Source organism: Hemitrygon akajei, chromosome 22 (assembly GCF_048418815.1).
Source record: "Hemitrygon akajei chromosome 22, sHemAka1.3, whole genome shotgun sequence".
NCBI lineage: Eukaryota > Metazoa > Chordata > Chondrichthyes > Myliobatiformes > Dasyatidae > Hemitrygon > Hemitrygon akajei.
This window is the reverse complement of record NC_133145.1, coordinates 593650-617650: the sequence shown is the minus strand read 5'-3', so window position 1 is coordinate 617650 and position 24001 is coordinate 593650. Positions and strand designations below refer to the sequence as shown.

At 43.0% G+C, this 24001-nt stretch overlaps 1 protein-coding gene across 2 annotated transcripts in view; it reads left to right on the top strand.

Moving 5' to 3' along the window:
• Positions 1 to 24001, top strand: part of LOC140714928 (protein HID1) — a 278586-nt gene that overhangs the window by 69946 nt on the left and 184639 nt on the right. For both annotated transcript variants that reach the window (XM_073026599.1, XM_073026598.1), the window contains exon 5: positions 19514 to 19620. In XM_073026599.1, coding sequence (XP_072882700.1) covers positions 19514 to 19620 — 107 coding nt within the window. The remainder of the gene's footprint in view (positions 1 to 19513; positions 19621 to 24001) is intronic.

Here is a 24001-nt window from a genome sequence, read left to right as displayed (position 1 = left end):
AAAGGAGTCGGAGTTGGAATTGGATGAACTCTGGATCATTCAGGAGGCTGAGGGGTGACAGGTAGGACATATAGAGAAGTAGTGACACCCAAGGTGTAGGACACAGAAAGCTGGGTGACAATCAGGAAGGAGGAAGGGATTAAACAGCCAGTGCAGAGTACCCCTGTCATTCTCCTCAACACCAGGTATGCCACTTTGGATACTGTTGGGAGGGGAGGGAAGTGACCTAGCAAAGGAAAGTCTCAGTGGTCAGGGGTTAAACTGCCAGTACAGAGTAGCCCTGTGGTATTCTCCTTCAACAGCAAGTATAACATTTTGGATACTGTTGCGGGGAATAACCTAACAGAGGAAAGTTACAGCAGTCAGTTCTCTGGCTCTGTGGCTCAGAAAGGAAGTAGAGAGAAGAGGCATGCTATGGTAATAGGGGATTCAATAATTAGGGGAACGGACAGGAGGTTCTATGGTTGAAAATCAGATTCCTGGATGGTATGCTGCCTCCCAGGTGCCATGATCCAGAACATCATGGATCGAGACCTCAGCATTCTGAAGTGGGAGGGTAATCAGCCAGAGGTCTTGGTCGATGTGGATAGCAATGACATGGGTAGGACGAGTGATGAGGTTCTGCATAGGAGTTCCGGGAGCTAGGTGCAAAGTTAAAGGGCTGGACCTCCAGCATTGTGATCTCAGGATTGCTACCTGTGCCACACACTAGTGAGGCCAGAATGGGGAAGATTGTACAGTTTAACATGTGTAGGGGGGAGGGCATAAGATTTTTGGATGATTGGGCTCTCTTCCAGGGAAGGTGGGACCAGTACAGAAGGGATGGTTTGCACCTAAAATGGAGAGAGACTCATATCCTAGTGGGAAGGTTTGTTAATCCTGCATGGTGGGGTTTAAACTAGAGTTGCAGGGGGAAGGGAACCAGAGTGTCAGAGCAGTTAGTGGAGAGGTTATGGAGGCAGATGTCGGTAAGACCTCAGACAAAATCAGGAATCAAAAGGTTGAGCATGGTGCGACTAATGTCATGAGCTGTATATATTGTACGAAAGGCGAATGTATTCAGGGCATGGATTATCACATGGATTTATGACGTTGTCATTGTTGAGATGGGCAAGACTGGCAGCTCAGTATTCTGGGTACTATTGTTTTAGATACGAGGAGGAGGGGTGTCATTACTAGTCAGGAAAAATGTCACTGTAGAGCCATGTCAAGAACACTGGAGAACTTAGTGAGGCATTATGGGTGGAAATGAGAAAAGAGAAAGGTATGACCACCTTAATGGGCCTGTATTACAGACCACCTAACAGTCCTAGGGATTTAGAGGAACAAATTTATAAAGAGATCGCAGACTGTTGCAAGAAACATAAGGCTGTTATATTATGTAATTTTAACTTTCCATATATTGACTAGGAATCCCATACTCTAAATGGAGTAGATAGGATAGAGTTTATCAAATGTGTTCGGGAAAGTTTCCTTCATCAGTACATAGAAGTACCAATGAGATAGGGTGTGATACTGGATCTGCAATAAGGGAATGTCATAGTGCAGGTGACAGTGGTTTGTGTATATATAAGTATTTTGATAGACATTGACTGATTAGGAATCGTCAACATAGCTTCATCTTTGGCATGTCATGTCTAACCAATCTCGAGTTTTTCATTGAAGTTACCAAGAAAGGCAGTGTGTGAAGACAGACAAGAGAATATCTGCAGATGCTGGCAATCCAAGCAACACACACAAAATGCTGGAGGAATTCAGCAAGCTAGGCAGCATCTATAGAAAAAGAGTTTGCAAGTTAGAAATTTTTTGAATAATGAGTTACAGTCTTTTCCGAAACTATGTCCATCGGGCATTACAGAAAGAATTTTAGCTCTGAATCCTTGTCAGAAGGGTTTAGTAGCTGTCATTTATAATATGATCATGAAAATACAGCCAGAAGTATCAGAAAAAATTAAGAAGGAATGGGAAAAAGAACTTCATTGTCTTATACCCACTGAGCAATGGGAGAAAATTTTACTATTAGTCAATTTGTCTTCTATTTGTGCTAAACAAGCCCTAATACAATTTAAGGTTGTACATAGAGCTCATATGTCTAAGGATAAACTTGCTCGATTTTATTCTTATGTTCATCCAACCTGTGACAGGTGTCATTCTGATGTTGCTTCATTGACCCATATGTTTTGGTCTTGCCCTTGTTTGCAAAATTACTGGAAAGATATTTTCAGTATTATTTCAATAGTTCTGAATATCAATTTCCAACCGCATCCTATTACTGCAATTTTCGGTTTACCAATGGCAGATAATAGTCGTTTATCCCCCTCATCTCGACGAATGATTGCATTTGTTACATTAATGGCTAGAAGATCTATTTTATTGAATTGGAAAGAAATTAATCCTCCAACTATATTTCAGTGGTTTTTCTCAAACTATCTCTTGTTTGAGCTTAGAAAAAATTAGAAGTGTTGTCTTTGATCCTTCAGTTAAATTTGAAGAAACTTGGAGACCATTTATTCAACATTTTCATATGAGTTAAATTGTCTTTTCCTAAACCTCACTTTTATTATTCTTAATTATTTGGATGGAGGTTCGGAGTTATTGGCACTACTGTATATATTTGACATTATGCAATGGCCCATGTTGGTTAGTGTTCCCCCCCCTCTTTTTTTGAGTTTTTTAAAAATTTCTTTTGTTCATAAATACTATGAGTTTGGGAGGTTATTATATATTGATTATCATATATTTGAATGTGTACTTAAACTATTAACTATGTACTCTCAAACTCTCTGTATTCATGTTTCATTTATGTTTGCTTAAAAATTAATAAAAAGATTTAAAAAGAAAAGAAAGGAAAAAGAGTACAGTCGACGTTTTTGGCTGAGACCCTTTGGCAGGATGAAGACTAGGCAGTGGATGTTGTCTATATGGATTTTAGTAAAGCATTTTACAAGATCCTGCGTGGGAGGCTGTTCAAGATGTTTTAGTCACTCAGCATTCAAGATGAGATAGTAAACTGGATTAGACGTTGGCTTTGTGGGAAAAGCCAGAGAGTGGTAGTAGAGGGTTGCCTCTGATTGGAAGGCTGTGACTAGTGGTGTGCCACAGGAACTGGTGCTGGGTTCTTTGTTGTTTGTCATCTGTATCAGTGGTCAGGATAAAGATGCAGTGGACTGAATCATTAAATTTGCGGATGACACCAAGATTGGGAGTGTAGTGGACAGTGATGAGGGTACCATGGCTTGCAGAGGGGTTTGCATCAGCTGGAAAAAAGAGCTGAAAAATGACAGGGAATTTTTTGCACTTCAGTAGGACCAACCAGGGTATGTTTAACACAGTGAGTGGTAGGGCACTGAGGAGCGTGGTAGAACAAGGGGATCTGGAAGTACAGTTCCATAATTTAACATAATCTTTTGGCACATTGGCCTTCATAAGTCAAAGCACTTATGCACTAAGTACAGAGGATGGGATGTTTTGTCGAAGTTATATAAGACATTGGTGAGCCCTAATTTGGGGTATTGTGTGCAATTTTAGTCAACTGCCTACAGAAAAGATGTAAACAAGGTTAAAAGAGTACAGAGAAAATTTACAAGGATGTTGGAGGACCTGAGTTGTAAGGAAAGATTGAATAGATTAAGACTATATTCTTTAGAACGTGGGTAAGTCGAGGAAACATGAACCGATCCTCAGAAGGATCAGAAGTGGAGAGAGTGAGCAATTTCAAGCACCTGTGTGTCAAGATCTCTGAGGATCTAACCTGGTCCCAACATATTGATGCAGCTACAAAAAAGGCAAGGCTATATTTCATTAGGAGTTTGAAGAGATCTGGTTTGTCAACTAAAACGCTCAAATTTCTATGGATGTACATGGACAGCATTCTGACAGGCTGCATCACTCTCTGGTATGGAGGGGGGGCACTACTGCACAGGACAGAAAAAAGCTACAGAAAGTTATAAATTTAGTCAGCTCTATCTTGAATACTAGCCTCCATAGTATCCAAGACATTTTCAAGAAGTGGTGCCTCAGAAAGTTGACGTCCATTATTAAGGACTCCCATCACCCAGGGCATGCCTCTTCTCATTGTTACTGTAAGGAAGGAGGTACAGAAGCCTGAAGGCAGACACTCAGTGATTCAGGAATAGCTTCTTCCCCTCTGCCATCCGATTCCTAAATGGATATTCAACCCATGAACACTACCTCACTTTATTAAAATATATATTATTTCTGTTTTTGCAGTATTTTAATCTATTCAATAGATTTACTTGATTATTTGTTTATTTTCTTTCTATATTCTCATATATTGCATGTGTACTGTTGCTGCTTAGTTAAAAGTTTTCACGACACATGCCGGTGATAATAAACACACAATACTCTGCAGATGTTGGGGTCAAAGCACCACGCTGGAGGAACTTATCAGGTCAAGCAGCATCTGTGGAAACGAACAGTCTACGTTTCGGGCTGAGACCCTTTGTCAGGACTGAAGAGGGAGGGGGCAGGGGGAGGGTGGGAAGGAGAAGGCTGGTAGGTGCCAGGTGACAAACCAGTAAGTGGAAAGATCAAGGGGTGGGGAAGGGGATAGGCAGGAAAGGTGAAGAAGGAATGTCAGGGGAAAGCACTATGTGTAGTAGAAGGAGGCAGAACCATGAGGGAGGTGATAGGCAGCTGGAGGAGGAGACAGAATGAAACTGGGATGGGGGAAGGAAGGGGGAGGGAACTACCAGAAGTTGGAGAATTCAATGTTCATGCCAAGGGGCAGAACTGGTACTCACACTTAATAACTTCTCTTTTGGCTCTTCCCACTTTCTTCAGACCAAGGGTGTAGCTATGGGCACTTGCATGGGCCCCAGCTATGCCTGCCTCTTCATTAGTTATGTGGAACAGTCTATGCTCCAAATCTATACTGGTACTGCTCCCCAAATTTTCCTTCGTTACGTTGACGACTACATCGGTGCTGTTTTCTTTTTTTTTTTTTTTTTAAACTTTTTTTTATTGTTTTCAAATAGTTACAGAATAAATGTGCGTGGAAAAAAAAAGTGTTACCCAGCCCCCCTCCCCTTAACCCCTCCCCCTGACCCCTCCCCCTAACATCCCTATTAAAAAAAATCAGAAAGAGAAAAAAAAGGGGATGCCTGGATGTTGGAAGATCCCCACATGCTCCACGGAGTTCTCATTTTTAAAAAAAATATATGTTAAAATTCTTTTTCTTTTCAATCTATAATAATACCTAATCTTTCCACTTTCGTGGTATCCTGGGAAATCTTTATAAAAGTCTCCATGTTGCTATGTGTGTCCCCACCAATCATCCAGGCAAAAAGATAGAAAAAAATTAAAATATAAAGGAAAAAAAAAAAAAAAAAAAAAAAATACCCCCCTACTAATGTTGTGGAAAAAAGACACAACATTACCCCCCTCTGCTGTACGGGTCATGGCAACCGCCATGATTACACACGTGAATCCCGCAGTAACCGATCCACAGCCTCCCAGCTCCCCCGCAACATAAAAAAGTATATATATAAGAAGAGAAAAAAAAAAATACTGTTCTCATTTAGTATTTCTAAAATTTTGCTTTTCTCTTCTGTAATATCCATAAATGTCCATCACTTCTGTTCCTTGGGTCTATCTTCATCTTTAATCCATTACGTTTGGAAGCCTCTATGTGTAATTAGCGAATAGATGGAAGTTCTTGTACAAACTCCTCCGCTTTTCGATAATCGGAAAAAAAAATTTTTCCGTCCTCCAAAAAAATTATCAGTGTTGCTGGGTGACGCATTGTAAATTTATAACCCTTTTCCCATAAGGCTTTTTTCGCTGGGTTAAATTCCTTCTTTCTCTTCAACAGGTTGTGACTTATATCAGGATAAAAAAGAATTGGTTTCCCTGCTATCATCAGTGGCCCGTTTCTATTTTTGGCACTTTGGGCAGCGGCCTTCAGGATCTTTTCTTTGTCTTGGTATCGTAAGCATTTTATCAAAATTGATCGAGGGTTTTGATCAGCTCGAGGTCTTGACCTTAAAGATCTATGCACCCTTTCAATCTCAATTGGAGTTTCTCTTTCCATTTCCAATTTTTCAGGAATCCATTTTTGAAAAAAAATTATTGGATCTTCTCCTTCTATATCTTCTTTAAGTCCAACAATTTTAATATTATTTCGTCTACTGAGATTTTCAAGCTTATCAATTTTTTCCATAAATTGTTTTCTTTCTGATGTCCAAGCAGTATTTTCCTTTTCCATTTTGTCCATTCTTTCAACCATGTCTTCTGTTGTAGTTTCCAAGTCCGTAATTCTTTTTTCCATTTTTTCCTGTCTCTTTGTCATTTTATCAAGCATAGCCTCCATATTGGTAATTTTTTTTTCGAGTATTTTTTGATTATTTTTAATTACTTTTAATGTGTCTAATTTACGCATTATTTGCCTCAAAGTCTTTTCTATATTTCTAGAAGGACTTTTACCTCCTTCAGCTGATCCTTCCGAGAGATTTGATTCTCCCTCCGATTCGCTATCACTTTCAGTTGCAGTGGTAGCTGGGCTTTGTAGTTCTTTTTGCTCCCGTTTGCGCATGGTCCATCCTTCGCGTTTGCGCAGTTCACGATGTTTTTTTCCTTTGGAAGTGGCCGGTGTTGCCACCATCTCCTGTTCCGTATCACCGGTGATATAATGTACCTGAGATCGCGGTTCCTCGGTAGACGTAGGCCTTGTTCTTGTTCCAACTTGCGTAGTCTTCCCGGTATTAGTTTTCTTCATCTTCCTTCCTTGAGGCATAGCTTGACACAGTCCGGAGACGTTTATAAGTAACTTTTAAAAAGTATTGACTAACTTTTCTTCATTTAAACATTAATTTATTAACTTTTTACGGGAGAGCTGGGTCCCTGCGTCTCGATCCTACGTCATCACGTGATGTCCCCCCGGTGCTGTTTTCTGAACCCATGCTGAGCTCATCAATTTCATCGACTTTGCCTCTAACTTCCACCCAGCCCTCAAATTCACTTGGTCCATCTCGGGCACTTCTCTCCCCTTTCTCGATCTCTTGGTCTCCATCTCTGGAGATAGACTGTCCACTGACATCTTCTATAAACCCACTGACTCTCATAACTACCTCGCCTATACCTCTTCCCACCCTGCCACATTCAAAAATGGTATTCCCTATTCCCAGTTATCTGTCTCCGTTGCATCTGCTCCCAGGATGAGGCTTTCCGTTCCAGGACATCTCAAATGTCCTCTTCCTTTAAGGATAGTTGTTTCCCTTCTGCCGTCATCAATGATGGTCTCACCCATATCTCCTCCATTTCCTGCACTTCGGCCCTCACACCATCCTCCCTTCACCACAACAGGGACAGAGTTCCCCTTGTCCTCACCTACCACCCCACCAGCCTCCGGATCCAGCACATTATCCTCCGCAACTTCCGCCACCTTCAACTGGACCCCACCACTAAGCACATCTTTCCCCCTCTACCTCTCTCCGCTTCCTGCAGGAATCATTCCCTCCATGACGCCCTCGTCCACGTGTCCCTCCCCACGGATCTCCCACCTGGCACTTATCCCTGCAAGTGTAAGTGTTACACCTGTCCCTACACCTCCTCTCTTACCACCATTCAGGGCCCCAAACTGTCCTTCCAGGTGAGGCAACACTTTGCTTGTGAGTCTGTTGGAATCATCAATTGCATCCAGTGCTCCCAGTGCAGCCTCCTATACATCGGTGAGACCTGATACAGATTGGGGGACCGTTTCATCGAGCACCTCTGCTCCATCCGCCACAACATACAGGATCTCCCAGTTGCCACCCACTTCAACTCTGCTTCACATTCCCATTCGGGTATGTCCATACATGGCCTCCTCTATTGCCATGATGAGGCCAAACTCGGGTTGGAGGAGCAACACCTCATATACCGTCTGGGTAGTCTCCAGCCCCTTGGCATGAATATTGAATTCTCCAACTTATGGTAATTCCCTCCCACTCCCTTCCCCCATCCTAGTTTCCCTCTGCCGCCTCCTCCAGCTGCCTATCACCTCCCTTATGACTCCGCTTCCTCCTACTACACATAGTGCTTTCCCTTTACATTCCTCCTTCACCTTTCTTGCCTATCCCCTCCCTGCTTCCCCTCCCCCACCCCTTGATCTTTCCTCTTATTGGTTTTTCACCTGGCACCTACCAGCCCTCTCCTTCTCACCCTCCCCCCACCTGACGAAGGGTCTGGGCCCGAAACATTGATTGTTCGTTTCCACGGATGCTGCCCGACCTGCTGAGTTCCTCCCGCGTGTTGTGCATGTTCCGGTGATAATAAACCTGATTCTGATTGAGAGGTGATTTTATGTAGGCACACAAAATTATGAGGGTATCTATAGGGTAAATGCAAGCAGGCTTTTTTTCACTGAGGTTGGGTGGGACTACAATTAGAGGTTATAGGTTAAGGGTGAAAGATGAGAATTTTAAGGGGAACATGTGGGGAAACTTCTTCACTCAGAGGAGGTGAAAGTGGAATGAGCTGCCAGCACAAGTGGTGCATACAAGCTTGATTTCAACGTTTAATAGAAGTTTGGATAGGTACATGGATAGTAGGGATATGGAAGGCTATGGTCCCAGTGCAGATCGATAGGAATAGACAGTTCAAATGGTTTTGGCATGGACTAGATGGGCCAAAGGGCCTGTTTCTGTGCTGTACTTTGCTATAACTCTATGACTTTAAATATTGTTGTATTACTTGTTTACGAACTATATATAAATTTGTAACATCATGCATCTTGCAACTAATCATCACTCACTGAGATAATTACAATATATAGAAGAGCAGAAAGTATCCCTTTTGGGTATGAAAGGATGTAATCGATCCTGTAATTCTAAATCAAGTCCAGTGGAAAAGTAAAAATCTTTTTATGTTGTTATATTGACTACCAAAAAGCATTTGATTCTGTCCCCACACTCATGGTTAAGGAGCTCTAGATGAGTGCGTCCCCACTAAATTATTCACCATTTTTCACAAACAGCAGCCCTAGATGAACCATGAGATCCGAAACCTGCAAATGCATACAAATATAGTGACCAAGAACGTTACAAGAGGTACAGATGCAACCTCTGGAAATCCATCTAATGGGTGAAGTGGAAATTTCTGATCAAGCGAATCAGAACGATGCTCAACAGCTGTGGCAGGGCTTGAATACTATCACATCTTAAAAAGATAATCAAGCAACATGGGAAATGGCAAGCTTCACTTCCAGATGAGCTCAATGCCTTCTGTGGTTGCTTTGAGTGACAGAACATGGAGGAATCATTGTGAACTCCCACATCCCCTAATGATCCTATGATTTCAGTTTCTGAAGCTGACATTCGGGCTGCATTCAGGAGGGTGAATCCATGGAAAGAATAGGCCAGACAGGGTATCTGGCCACGTACTAAAGACCTGTGCTGATCAACTGGCTGGTGTGTTCGCTGAGATCTTTAACCTCTTGCTTTGGCAGGCTTCAAGTATACCGGTGCCCAAGAAGAGCATGGTGATCTGCCCCAATGACTATTGCCCAATTGTATTTACATCCACAGCGATGAAGTGTTTTGAGAGGTTTGTGATAAAACATATCAGTTCCTGCCTTAGAGGCAATTTGCCTACTGGAGCAACAGGTCCAAAGCTAATGCTATTTAATTGGTTCTTCACTCAATGCTGGAACATCTGGACATCAGGATGCTCTTTGCCGACTATAGATCAGCATTCAATACTGTTGTAGGTTTTTGCAAATAAGATGTCGTGAAGCATTTTATGTCTTAGAAAAAACCCATGACAACTCATTTATTTAACTCCAAAAAACTGAACACAAAGTGTGTGGTAAAAGTACTTTACATAATTATGTAGTCATGCCAGGCCTGCCTCTTAAAGTCAATGTCGATGGTTGTGAATTCTGTACACCGTCTCCCCCACCCCCTCCCCAGAATTCACTAGAACTGGCATTAGGAACCTTTTAGCTCAGACAAGTCACCTGGCTTAGGTCCTGTGTTCCATAGGTGGAGAAACAGCTGGCTTGTCCAGAGGTGTGTTGACACGCCAGGAGCATGGTAGCAGAATCCTTCAAAACTTGTTGGGTCAGTTTAAGGAGATCTAATGAAACACATTCAGGTTTACCCCTTTTCTCCATGATTTAAAAAAAATATTTTCTCTTTTCCAAAATGTGGAAAGGGCTATTGTAAGGAGGCCTAAGGGGATGTTGTTGTGCATTATGACAGACAAAAACAAGAGTGTTGTACGTCATGATGGGAGGTAGGAATAGAATTTACCGAGGCCAACTAGGTGGTCATGGCATCAGGAATAAAATCACCTGGCACTCATAACCGCTGCCCGTCACTCAGCTGTGGATGACTGCAGTTCCTCTTTTGGTGCTGTTCTGAGTCTCAGCAGGACCTACGGGAGATGAACATGCCAACAGTTATACATCAGGGAAACCCTCAGACCAGCCTTTAAAGAGTGGTGAAACTGCTCGTATAAGCCATTGGACTGCAGGTGATACGCTGTGGTGTGATGTAGCCTAACTCAGGTTCTGAAGCATCGCAGCCCAAATATCTGATAGGAATTGGGGACTGCAGTCAGAGAGGTTATCAGATGGAGTGCCAAACTGTGCAACCTAGGTACTGATGAATGCCATAGCCACATTTGTAGTTGTCATCAATGCTAGAGGGAAGACCTCTGACCACCTGGTGGTACGGTCCACCATGGTTAGGAGATGTATGAAACTGGGAGGGTGGAAGAGGACCAACAAGGTCCACCTCGACGTGGTCAAACCATTGTTCAGGGACCTCAAAGATGCCAATGACTCACTTAAGGCAGACATGGACCCCGACAGTGACAAACACGCAGGTTATATCTAGCAGGAGAACACTTTGCAAATAACTCCTTATTTGGAAATTATCTTCAGTCTAGCAGATTACCTAGAGCATCATTGTGTCCACTTTAAAACATTGTAAGTCAAGCAACTTCATCTCACAAAATGGAGGACATAAAACAATTCCACAAAATGGCAGCCTCCATCTCCGAGTACATGGGCTGTCTGCTTCAATTGTTCTTGACCTGTTCGAGTTCGCCATTTTCTTCCGCATTTTGAATCTGCTATGGCCAACAGTTGGGGTCACTGATGGTGGATGCTGCTTTCCTGTGACAATGCTCTGAATTGAATTGACTTTATTTCTTACATCCTTCGCATACATGAGGAGTAAAAATCTTTACTTTACGTCTCCATCTAAATGTGCAATCATAGTAATTTATAATAAGTAGAACAGTCAATGTAACATAGAGTACACTCAAGTCAGCGTGAGTTCATCAGTCTGATGGCCTAGTGGAAGAAGCTGTCCCGGAGCTTGTTGGTCCTGGCTTTTATGTTGTGGTTGGGATGGCTTGGGTCTCCAATGATCCTGCGGGCCCTTTTTACACACTTGTTCTTGTAAATGTCGTGAATCATGGGAAGTTCACAACTACAAATGTGCTGGGCTGTCCACACCACTCTCTGCAGAGTGCTGCAATTAGGGAGGTACAGTTCCCATACCAGGCAATAATGCAGCCAGTCAGGATGCTCTCAATTGTGCCCCTGTAGAAAGTTCTTAAGATTTGGGGGCCCATACCAAACTTCCTCAACTGTCTGAGGTGAAAGATGTGCTGTTGTGTCTTTTTCACCACACAGTTGGTGTATACAGACCACATGAGGTCCTCGGTGATGTGGATGCCGAGGAACTTGAAGCTGCATACCCTCTCAACCCCAGATCCATTGATGTCAATCGGAGTTAGCCAGTCTCCATTCCTCCTGTAATCCACAACCAGCTCCTATGTTTTTGCGATATTGAGGGAGAGGTTGTTTTCTTGATACCACTGTGTCAAAGAGATGACTTCTTCCCTGTAGCCCACCTCGTTATTGTTAGAGATAAGGCCAATCAATATAGTGTCGTCGGCAAATTTAATTAGCAGATTGGAGCTGTGGGATGTGCTGTGTAGATGTGTCAATGGTGGGGAGGACTTTACATTGCTTTAGATGGATCGGACCGTATCCACTACTTTTTGGATTTTCCGTTCAAGGACATTGGTATTTCCATACCAGGCTATGCTGCAGCCAGATAATATACCGTCTTAACACACATCTATAGAAGTTTGTGAAATTTTTATATGTCATGCCAAATCTTCACAAACTCATAAGGAGTAGAGGTGCTGTGCTTTCTTCATAATTACACTTACATGCTGTTCCCAGGACAGATCCTCTGAAATGATAACGTTAAGAAATTTAAAGTTGCAGATTCTCTCCACCTCTGATGCCCTGATGTGAATTGGCTCATGGATATCTTGTTTCCTCCTCCTGAAGTCAATAATCAGCTCCTTGGTCTTGTTGATATTGAATATGAGGTTATTACCGTGGCACCACTCAGCAAGATTTTCAATCTTCCTCCTATATGGTGATTCGTCACTACCCTTGATTCAACCAACAACAGTGGTGTTATCAACAAACTTAAATATGACGTTGGAGCTGTGCTTAGCCACACAATCTTAAGTGTAAGACAAGTAGATTAGGTGGCTAAGCACTCAGCCTTGTGGTGTACCTGTGCTGATGGAAATGGTTGAGGAGAGGTTGTTGCCAATCCAAACTGACTGGTGTCTGCAAGTGATGAAATTGAAGATCCAATTGCACAAGGAGGAAATGAGGCCAAGGTCTTGAAGCTTATTGAGGGGATGATAGTATTGAAAGCTGAATTGTCGATAAACAGCATCCTGATGTATACATCTTTGTTGTTCAGATGTTTTGCAGTTGAGTGAAGAGCCAATGAAATGGTATCTGCTGTGGACCTGTTGGCCTGGTAAGCAAATTGCTGTGGAGCAAACACGAGGAAATCTGCAGATGCTGGAAATTCAAACAACAACACACACAAAATTCTGGTGGAACACAGCAGGCCAGGCAGCATCTATAGGAGAAGCACTGTCGACGTTTTGGGCCCAGACCCTTCGTCAGGACTGCTGCCTGGCCTGCTGTGTTTGTGTGTGTTGTAAATTGGAGTGGACCCAATTTGCTCTCAGACAGGAATTGGTATGTTTCATCACCGACCTCTCAAAACACTTAATGACTGTGAAATAAGTGCCACTGGCCAATAGTCAATACCATGTTCTTCTTAGGCACCGGTATAATTGAAGCCTGCTCGAAGTAGGTGGGTACCTCACACTGTTGAAGCAAGAAGTTAAAGATCTTAGTGAACATTCCAGACAGCTGATCAGCACAGGTCTTTAGTACTGAGCCATGTACTTCACCTGGGCCAAATGTTTTCAGTGGGTTCACCCTCTTGAAGGATATTGTTACGTCAATCCAGAGATTGAAATTACAGGATCATTGGGGTCTGTGGGTATTTGTGATGGTTCCTCTGTTTCGATGGTCAAAGGGAGCATAGAACGCATTGAACTCATCTGGAAGGGAAGCACGGTTGTCATCTATGCCGCCTATAAGGCAAATCTACCTAATTTAGTTTGAATAGAAAGAAAAATTCTAATCCTGTGTTGTGCATGTGAATAAAGTGAGCAACATCAGATGTTTGATTGCAAAATGTGATTAACTCTGAGGCCTGGATGGCAATCAGAATCCTGATAGGATATCCATTCCCTCTATCAGAATCAGGGCAAACACGAGGAAATCTGCAGATGCTGGAAATTCAAACAACACATACAAAATGCTGGTGGAACGCAGCAGGCCAGGCAGCATCAAAAGGAAGAAGCACTGTCGACGTTTCGGGCTGAGACCCTTCGTCAGGAGTAACTGAAAGGAGAGATACTAAAAGATTTGAAAGTAGTGGGGGGAGGGGGAAATGCAAAATGATAGGAGTAGACCGGAGGGGGTGGGATGAAGCTAAGAGCTGGAAAGGTGATTGGCGAAAGTGATACAGAGCTGGAGAAGGGAAAGGATCATGGGACAGGAGACCTCGGGAGAAAGAAAGGGGGGGGGGAGCACCAGAGGGAGATGGAGAACAGGCAGGGTGATGGGCAGAGAGAAAGGAAAAAAAACAAACAACTAAATATGTCATGGATGGGGTAAGCAGGGGAGGAGGGGCATTAACGGAAGTTAGAGAAGTCAATATTCATGCCATCAGGTTGGAGGCTCCCCAGCCAGTATATAAGGTGTTGTTCCTCCAACCTGAGTGTGGATTCATCTTGACAATAGAGGAGGCCATGGATAGACATATCAGAATGGGAATGGGATGTGGAATTAAAATATGTGGCCACTGGGAGATCCTGCTTTCTCTGGCGGACCGAGCGTAGGTGTTCAGCGTAACAGTCTCCCAGTCTGCGTCGGGTCTCACCAATATATAAAAGGCCACACCGGGAGCACCGGATGCAGTATACCACACCAGTCGACTCACAGGTGAAGTGTCGCCTCACCTTGAAGGACTGTCTGGGGCCCTGAATGGTGGTGAGGGAGGAAGTGTAAGGGCAGGTGTAGCACTTGTTCCGCTTACAAGGACCTACAGTAGAGCCCAAAAACAGGGAAAATTGTAGTGCACGAAAAACTAAAAATTTTAAAACTGTGATGACAGTTGAATTTTTAGTTTTTCATGCTTTACGGTTTTCGCTTTACTCAGTGGTTAGGTGAACCAGCTCTTGCAGCTGTTACAGCCAATAGGCTTTTTCTACAAGTATTACTGGCTTTGCAAAAATCATCGGAGCAAGATTTGCTAATTCCTTCTTGCAAAATTTCTCAAGCTGTACGAGGTTAGTTGGGAAGCGCCAGTGGACAGCAATTTTGAAGACTTGCCAGAGATGTTCAGTTGGGTTAAGGTCAGGATTCTGAATGGGCCACAGAAGGATATAAATTTTCTTAATTTGAAGCCACTCCATGGTTGCTCTGGCAGTGTACTTTGGGTCATTGTTCTGCTGAAAGACTAATTTCCTCCCCACCTTAGACTTTATGGAAGAGGCTGGCAGGTTTTTATCCAGAATCTCTATTTCATAGCATCCTCCTCCAACCCCTATGTGAAGCTTTTGAAGTTTGCAGAGGACACTACCGTCATCGGACTCATCCAGAATAGTGATGAGTCTGCATATCGACAGCAGGTGGACCAACTGGCGCTCTGGTGCAGTCGGAATAATCTGGAGCTGAACAAGCTCAAGACAAAGGAGATGATAGTGGATTTCAGGAGACATCCCCCCGCTATGTCTCCCCTCACAGTCCTCAGCAGCCCTGTGTCCACCATGGAGAACTTCAGGTTCCTGGGAACCACCATCTCTCAGGATCTGAAGTGGGAGCAGAACATCAGCTCCATTCTGAAGAAGGCCCAGCAGCGGATGTATTTCCTGCTGCTCTTGAAATACGGTCTGCCTCAGGAATTGCTGCTGCAGTTCTACACTGCAGTCATTGAGTCTGTCCTGTGCACCTCCATCATTGTGTGGTTTGGAGCTGCCACCAAGCAGCATAGAACCAGACTACAGCGCACAGTGAGGACTATCGAGCGCATCATTGGAGCCTCCCTGCCCTCTATTGTGGACCTGTACTCTTCCAGGTTGAAGAAGAGGGCGGGAAACATCATAAAGGACTCCTCCCATCCTGCGCACGGACTGTTTGATCTGCTTCCGTCTGGTAGGCGCTTCAGATCCCTCCAGACTAAGACTAATAGGCACTGGAGAAGTTTTTTCCCTACTGCGGTCACTTTACTGAACAGTTAACTGCCGGTTAACTCTCGGCTAACTATTACTTGGATTGCACTACCTGTATGTATAATCTATATTTTCATTTATATTTATCATTATTATTGTTATGAGCAGAGAGACAACATCTGCCGGAAATAAATTCCTTGTATGTGCATAAGTACTTGGCGATTAAAGTCTGATTCTGATTCTGATTCATCTCATCGGTCCTCACCAGACTATCAGTCCATGCTGCTGAAGAGCATCCACATAACATGATACTACCTCCACCATACTTAACAATAGGGATGGTATCACTTGGTTGATGGGCAGTATTAGATTTATGCCACACTAAATACCACTTTGTGTTGAGGCCAAAAAGTTCCACACAACAAAAACTTATGGTTTAAGATGGCGCTACTGATGGCAGCTCACTTGTGTTCAAAAAGCAAGAAAATTCAATTAAAAATATTACTAGTAACACCTTTCTTGGAGTAAATTGTGGTAAACTATTACTGCAAATAATGAAGAGGCGAGTGAAGGCAAAGTGAATTTAAGGGATGAACCGTGCTGGTACTTTGCAGAATTGACGCAGATGGAGTGAACCATTGGGAGAGAAGAAGCTGAGGCAGAGGAGTTCTGATGCTCATACAACTGGCCCAGGTGGGAGGTTGTATTGCTCTGGGTGCTGAGCTGATTTGGAGAAATCGAGAGTGGCTTTGAGCTGGGTGGCACAATCTGAATTGCTAGGCAGCGTGGTCTAGTCCTGTAGCCATTCGCGACAGCTGTTTGGACAATTTAAATAATATACTTGACATTGAGGTTGGAGACAAGAGGTAATTTCGCTCACTCTCCCACAATGTTCACTGCTCTCTCCGTGGCTATGAACACTGCCCCCGGATGCTCTGTGTGCACTAATATGATGCTCTTGGGCTTGAGCCTTGGGCTTAATCTGGGGTTTGGATCTAAGGACTCACTTTGGTTCAGAATGTTGTTGCTCACTTACATTGTTCGCATGATTTGTTTTTTCTCCCCCCTTTCTCTGCGCATTGGGTGTTGGTCTTTTTTTTAATTGGATTCTTTCGAGTTTGTAAGTAAACAAATCTCAAGGTTGTATAATGTATACATTCTTTGATAATAAATGTACATTGAATCTGTGAAATCTTTAGTCTCATCCAGCCACGAGACTTTAGACGATAAAGCATAAGAGCAGAATTAGGCCATTTGGTCCATCGAGTCTGCTCCACCATTCAATCATGGCTGATCCTTTTTTCTCATCCTCAGCCCCCAGCCTTCTTGCCATAACTTTTGATGCCATGTCCAATCAAGAATTTATCAAGCTCTGCCTTAAATACACTCAATGACCTAGACTCCACAGCTGCCTGTGATAACAAATTCCATAAATTCACCACCTTCTGGCTAAAGAATTTTCTCAGTATCTCTGTTTTAAATGGACACCCGTCTTTCCTGAGGCTGTGCCCTAGACTCCCCCATCATGGGAAACATCCTTTCCACATTTGCTTTGTCTCGGCCTTTCAATATTCGAATGGTTTCAGTAAGATTTCTCCCCACCCCCCCATCCCCCATCCTTCCAAATTCCAACGAGTACAGACCCAGAGCTATCAACGCTCCTCGTATACTAGCCCTTTCATTTCCAGAATTATCCTTGTGAACCTCCCCTGAACCCTGTCCAGTGCCAGCTCATCTTTTCTTAGATGAGGGGCCCAAATCTGCTCACAATACTCAAGGTGAGGCCTCATCAGTGCCTTATAAAGCCTCATCCCTGCTCTTGTATCCTAGACCTCTTGAAATGCTAACATTGCAGTTGTCTTTCTTACCACTGACTCTACCTGCAAGTTAACCTTGAGGGTGTTTTGCGCAAGGACTTCCAAGTCCCTTTGCATCTCAGATTTTTGGATTTTGTCCCCATTTAGAAAATAGTCTGCACATTTATTTGTACTACCAATGTACATAGCCATACATTTTCCAACAATTGTACTTTATTTGCCACTTTCTTGCCCTTTCTCCTAACCTGCCTAAGTCCTTCTGCAGCCTACCTGTTTCTTCAACACTACCTGCCCCTCCACCAATCTTATCATCTGCAAACTTGGCAACAAAGCCAACTATTCCAACATCTAAATCATTGATATACAGCATAAAAAGAAGTGGTCCCAACACCAAGCCTTGCAGAACACCAAGAGCCACAGGCAGCCAACCAGAAAAGGACCCTTTTATTCCTGCTCGCTGCCTCCTACCAATCAGCCAGCGTGCTAACCATGTCAGTAGCTTTCCCGCAATACCATGGGCTCTTAATTTGGTAAGCAGCCTCAGATGTGGCACATTGTCAAAGGTTTTCTGAAAGACCAAATATATAACATCCACTGCATCATGCTAAGGAAGGTCCTGGACCTGCTGCGGTTTGCCTACCACCACAACAGTGGTTACAATCTCACTGGCTTTCTACTCAGACTTGGAGCTGTTCATTGATTACAGCTTAGAGTGGAGTGACATTTGCAATTTTCTAATCCTCTGGCACAGTGCCAGAGTTCAATAATTTTTGAAAGATTATTACTAATGCCTCCATAATCTTTTCCACTATCTCTTTCAGAATCTTAGGGTGCAGATCATCTGGTCCGGGTGACTTGTGTGTCCTTAGGTCTTTCAGCTTTTTGAACACCTTCTCCCTTGTAATAGTAGCTGCACTCATTTCTCTTCCCTCACACCCTTCAACATCTGGCACACTGCTAGTCTCTTCCATAGTGAAGACTGGTGCAAAGTACTTATTTTGTTTATCTGTTATCTCTTTGCCTCCCATTAATATTTCTCTGGTCTCATTTTCTAGTGGTCCTATATCCACTCTCATCTCTCTATTTTTTATATACCTGACAAAACTTTTACTATCCATTTGGATATTCTTTGCCAGCTTGCTTTCATATTTCATCTTTTCCCTTGTAATAATTATTTCAGTTGCTCTCTGTACTTTTTTTTTTAAAGCTTCTCAATCCGCTGTCTTCCTGCAAATTTTTGCTTTGTTGTATGCCCTCTCTTTTGCTTTTACATTAGCTTTGACTTCCATTGTCAGCCACGGTTGTACTATTTTACCATTTGAGTATTTCTTTGTATTTGGAATACATTTGTCCTGCACCTTCCTCATTTTTCCAGAAGCTCATGCCATTGCTGCTCTGCTGTCATGCCTGCCAACATCTCCTTCCAAATTACTTTGGCCAACTCTTCTCTCACACCACTGTAATTTCCTTTATTCCACTGAACTATTGCTATGTCAGACTTTATTTTCTTCCTGTCAAATTTCAAGTTGAATTCAATCATATTATGATCACTGGTTCCTAAGTGTTCTTTGACCTTAAGCTCCTTAATCACGTCCAGTTCATTTCATAACACCTAATCCAGTATAGCTGATCCCCTAGTAGGCTCAACAACAAACTCTCTAAAAAGCTATCTCATTGGTATTCAACAAACTGACTCTCTTGAGATCTATTACCAATCTGATTTTTTCAATTGACCTGCATCTTGAAATCTCCTATGACTATCATACTATCACCCTTTTGAATCGCCTTTTCTATTTCGTATTGTAATATGTTCCACATCCCAGCTACTGCTGGGAGGCCTATATATAACTTCCTTCCATATCTTTGCAGTGCCTTCTATTTGACACTTTGCAAAGTCTTTATGGGCAGGAGGCAGGAATTGTACAGGACAGATGGGAATGGGTATGTATTGGATTTAAATGGAATGTAATTGGAAAGTAGGGAAGTTGGTGAAGTGGGTTGGGGGACAGTAATAGTGATGGCTGAAAGTGGTAGCAAATGTGAGCATGCCAATGATATGAGCAGTGATTGTTATGTAATTGCTTACTGATTCTTTGATTGCATTTACCACCCTACAGGAGACTGCTGAAGATCTTCACTCTATTGACAGCTGTGAGTATATCTGGGAGGCAGGTGTGGGCTTTGCTCATTCACCTCCTCACAGCCACTGCCATGATTTGAACAGGTGAGGACATTGCTGCATCACTATTCAACGCCTCAGGATTTGTAACCCTTCTTTCCATTACAGCGATTGTTGCTAGATCTGGCAGAGGGTAGAGCTATTAGAAAATGGAGAGGGCACTCAAATCCAGTACAAGAAAACAGGTGATGGCAGAGGGTTTGGAGGATGGTAGTTTTTTGTTTGGAAGCCGGTGATCAGTTGGTTATTTGGAAGAGTAATTGCAGATGGAATTTAAAGTTGATAATTATGAGAAGGGATTCAAATAAGGGTAGGATGTACACCATAATGGTAGGCCTCATTGAGCTTTAGTGTATGCTCAAGCATCCTTGCAGGTGGCAGAACAGATTGTGAAGGCAAGGGGATACTTGCATTCATAGCCAGGGCACAGATGTAGCAAAGTCTTGACCTGGATTAGATGACACATGGATTATATGTGAAGTTCTGGTCAACACTCTTTAGGAAGGGTGTGATTGCATTGGAGAAGAAACAAAGGTTCATTAGGATGTTGCATGGGATTAAATGTTCTGAAATAAGGTGAGAAATGATACACTGGGTTTGTTTCCGTGGAGCAAAGGAGGCTGTGTGGGAGTCTGGTAAAAGTATTCCAAATTATGAGGGGCATACAGTACACATCTCCCTGTGCACAGGTGTCTGAGATCAGAAGGCATTAATTTAAGATGTGGAGTAAAATGTGCAGAGGAAATCTCAGGAAGAAAACTTTATAAGGTGATGGAGGCAAAGAACAACATTTAAGATGTACCAGGATACTAAAAGCTTTTTCAAGTATATAAAGAGTAAAAGACAGGTGAGAGTAGATATAGGACTGATAGAAAATGATGTTGGAGAAATTGTACTGGGAGATGAGGAGATGGTGGAGGAACTGAACGAGTATTTTGCATCAGTCTTCACTGAGGAAGACATCAGCAGTATACCGGACATTCAAGGGTGTCAGGGAAGAGATGTGTGCGCAGTCACAATTACGACAGAGAAAGTACTCAGGAAGCTGAATAGTCTAAGAGTAGATAAATCTCCCGGAATGCACCCTCGTGTTCTGAAGGAAGTAGCAGTGGAGATTGTGGAGGCATTAGCAATGATCTTTCAAAAGTCGATAGATTCTGGCCTGGTTCCGGAGGACTGGAAGATTGCAAATGTCACTCTGCTATTTAAGAAGGGGGCAAGAAAGCAAAAAGGAAATTATAGACCTGTTAGCTTGACATCGGTGGTTGGGAAGTTGTTGGAGTCGATTGTCAAGGATGAGGTTACGGAGTACCTGGAGGCATACGACAAGATAGGCAGAACTCAGCATGGTTTCCTTAAAGGAAAATCCTGCCTGCCATTTTTTGAGGAAATTACAAGTAGGCTAGACAAGGGAGATGCAGTGGATGTTGTGTATTTGGATTTTCAGAAGGCCTTTGACAAGGTGCCACACATGAGGCTGCTAAACAAGATAAGAGCCCGTAGAATTACGGGAAAGTTACAAGCTTGGATAGAGCATTGGCTGATTGACAGGAAGCAGAGAGTGAGAATAAAGGGATCCCATTCTGGTTGGCTGCTGGCTACCAGTGGTGTTCCATAGGGGTCTGTGTTGGAGCCAGTTCTTTTTATGTTGTATATCAACGATTTGGATTATTGAATAGATGGCTTTGTGGCTAAGTTTGCTGATGATACAAAGATAGGTGGAGGGGCCGGTAGTGCTGTGTAAACAAAGAGTCTGCAGAGAGACTTTGATAGATTGGGAGAATGGGCAAAGAAGTGGCAAATGAAATATAATATTGGAAAGTGTATGGTCATGCACTTTGGTAGAAGAAATAAACTGGCAGGCTATTATTTAAATGGGGAGAGAATTCAAAGTTCTGAGATGCAACGGGACTTGGGAGTCCTCGTGCAGGATACCCTTAAGGTTAACCTCCAGGCTGAGTCCGTGGTGAAGAAGGCGAATGTAATGTTGGCATTCATTTCTAGAGGGATAGAGTATAGGAGCAGGGATGTGATGTTGAGGCTCTATAAGGCACTGGTAAGACCCCACTTGGAGTACTGTGTGCAGTTGGGCTCCTTATTTAAGAAAAGGATGTGCTGACGTTGGAGAGGGTTCAGAGAAGATTCACTGGAATGATTCCAGGAATGAGAGGGTTAACATATGAGGAATGTTTGACTGCTCTTGGACTGTACTCCTTGGAGTTTAGAAGAAGGAGGGGGGGACCTCATAGAAACATTTCGAATGCTGAAAAGCATGGACAGAGTGGATATGGCAAAGTTGTTTCCCATGGTTGGGGAGTCTAGTACGAGAGGACATGACTTAAGGATTGATGGGCGCCCATTCAGAACAGAGATGCGAAGAAATTTTTTTAGCCAGAGGGTGGTGAATCTGTGGAATTTGTTGCCACGGGCGGCAGTGGAGGTCAAGTCATTGGGTGTATTTAAGGCAGAGATTGATAGGTATCTGAGTAGCCAGGGCATCAAAGGTTATGGTGAGAAGGCGGGGGAGTGGGACTAAATGGGAGAATGGATCAGCTCATGATAAAATGGCAGAGCAGACTCGATGGGCCGAATGGCTGACTTCTGCTCTTTTGTCTTATGGATGAATTCTTGAATTTTGAAGACATTAGGATGCCAAACCAAGTGCTGGTAAAAGGGATGTGCACTTGATCAGCATGGATGTGGTGAGCTGAAGAGCCTGTGATGTGATGTGATGTGATGTGACTCTATAGCTGCAGCTTGAAGAGGGAACAGTGGCTGGAACAGCACAAGTGACCCTTTAGTAGTTGATTGCCACAAATAAGCCCAGATTTCTAGCCTGCCTTGCTCCGAGGTAATGACAATTCTTAAAGGTGCTAGCTCTAGCTCTGATGGTGTATGGCGTTCCACACTGTTTTCGTGGTTAGGAGTGGGAACCTCTCGGTACTCCCCACCCCAGCTGATCAGTAGTTCTCTTCATTATCTCTGCTTTGTTATATGATATGATTTTTTTTAACAAGATATGAACGGCTGTCATTATACCTGTCTTTATTATACAACCCTAACGCCCTCCAAACCAAGGAGGCAGTTAAGAGCCAATTTTTGAGTTGGGTCTGAGTTAAGATGTTAGCTAGCCCAAGGAACGTTGACCGTTGTCCATGTCTGAAGAACATTAATAAACTAGATGGGTTTAGTGAGAGCTCAGTGGTTTTAGATCACCATTATTAATTCTTAAATTCCTACTTTGATACAGTTTTTATTTGCATTGGTGTGGTTACTTCAATAAATAAAAGTTTGGTGCAGCATTATCATACATCTCCTAGGGTGTGAATCTTCGGCATAACCTCCGATAATCAGTGCTTCTGGGTGTGTGTTGCATACCTACCTTCCTGTGTGTAGTTTGGGATGTTTGTAAGGTTAATGTGCAGGGCAGTTAAATGCACCCCACGTTAGTAAAAGGATGAATTTACATATTGAAACAGAACAAAAGTCTTTAGTGAACCTGGTGGATATTCAACAAAAGTCTAAGTCATGAGCTGAAAGTTGATTGAATAGTTCACGCATGAAAGATGGGCTTGGACTATAGATTAATGACTGTATGATTCACAATGTTGCCAGCAAAAGAGGACTGAGGATTTGCTGATGATTGTGGGTGGTTTGGTTTGGTGTGGTTCAAACACTGGCTTTTAAGGACAGGAGGTGGGCTTTGAGCAATCTCTGATTATAAACAAGACCAACAGGGATGATGGGAGTGGCTGGAGTTCTGGGAGCAATTTGGAAGGAGGAGGATAGATACATCCCAAAGGGAGGATGAGGCAATCATGGCTGACGTGGGAATTTAAGACAGCATAAAAGCAAAAGACAGGGTATATAATGTAGAAAAAAAAGCAGGAAGCTAGAGGATTTGGAAGATTTTTAAAAACTAACAGAAGACAACTTAAAAAGCAATAAGGAGAGAAAAATGAAGATAACATAGCCAATAATATAAAAGGAGGTACCAGTAGTTTTTTCTTGATTATATAAAGAGTAAAATAGAGGCAAGAGTGGATATTGGACCACAGGAAAAGGATGCTGGAGAGGTAGACATGGGGGGCGGGGGGGGGGGGGGAAGAGAAGAAATGGCAAACAAACTCTCTAAATATTTTGCATCAGTCTTCACTGTGGAAGACACCAACAGTATGCCAGAAATTTGAGCGTGTTAGGGTGTTAGGGTTAGAAGTAAGTAAAGTTGCTATTAAGAAGTTGAGGTGCTTGGGAAGCAGAAAAGTCTGAAGGTAGATAAGTCACCTGGAGCAAATGGGCTACACCCCAGATTTTTGAAACAGGCAGCTGAAGAGATTTTGAAGGCAATAGTAGCAATGTTCCCTCTGATTTGTAATGACCAATGTGCACAAAAATATTGTGCTGTACAATTTTTTTGCCCAATGAC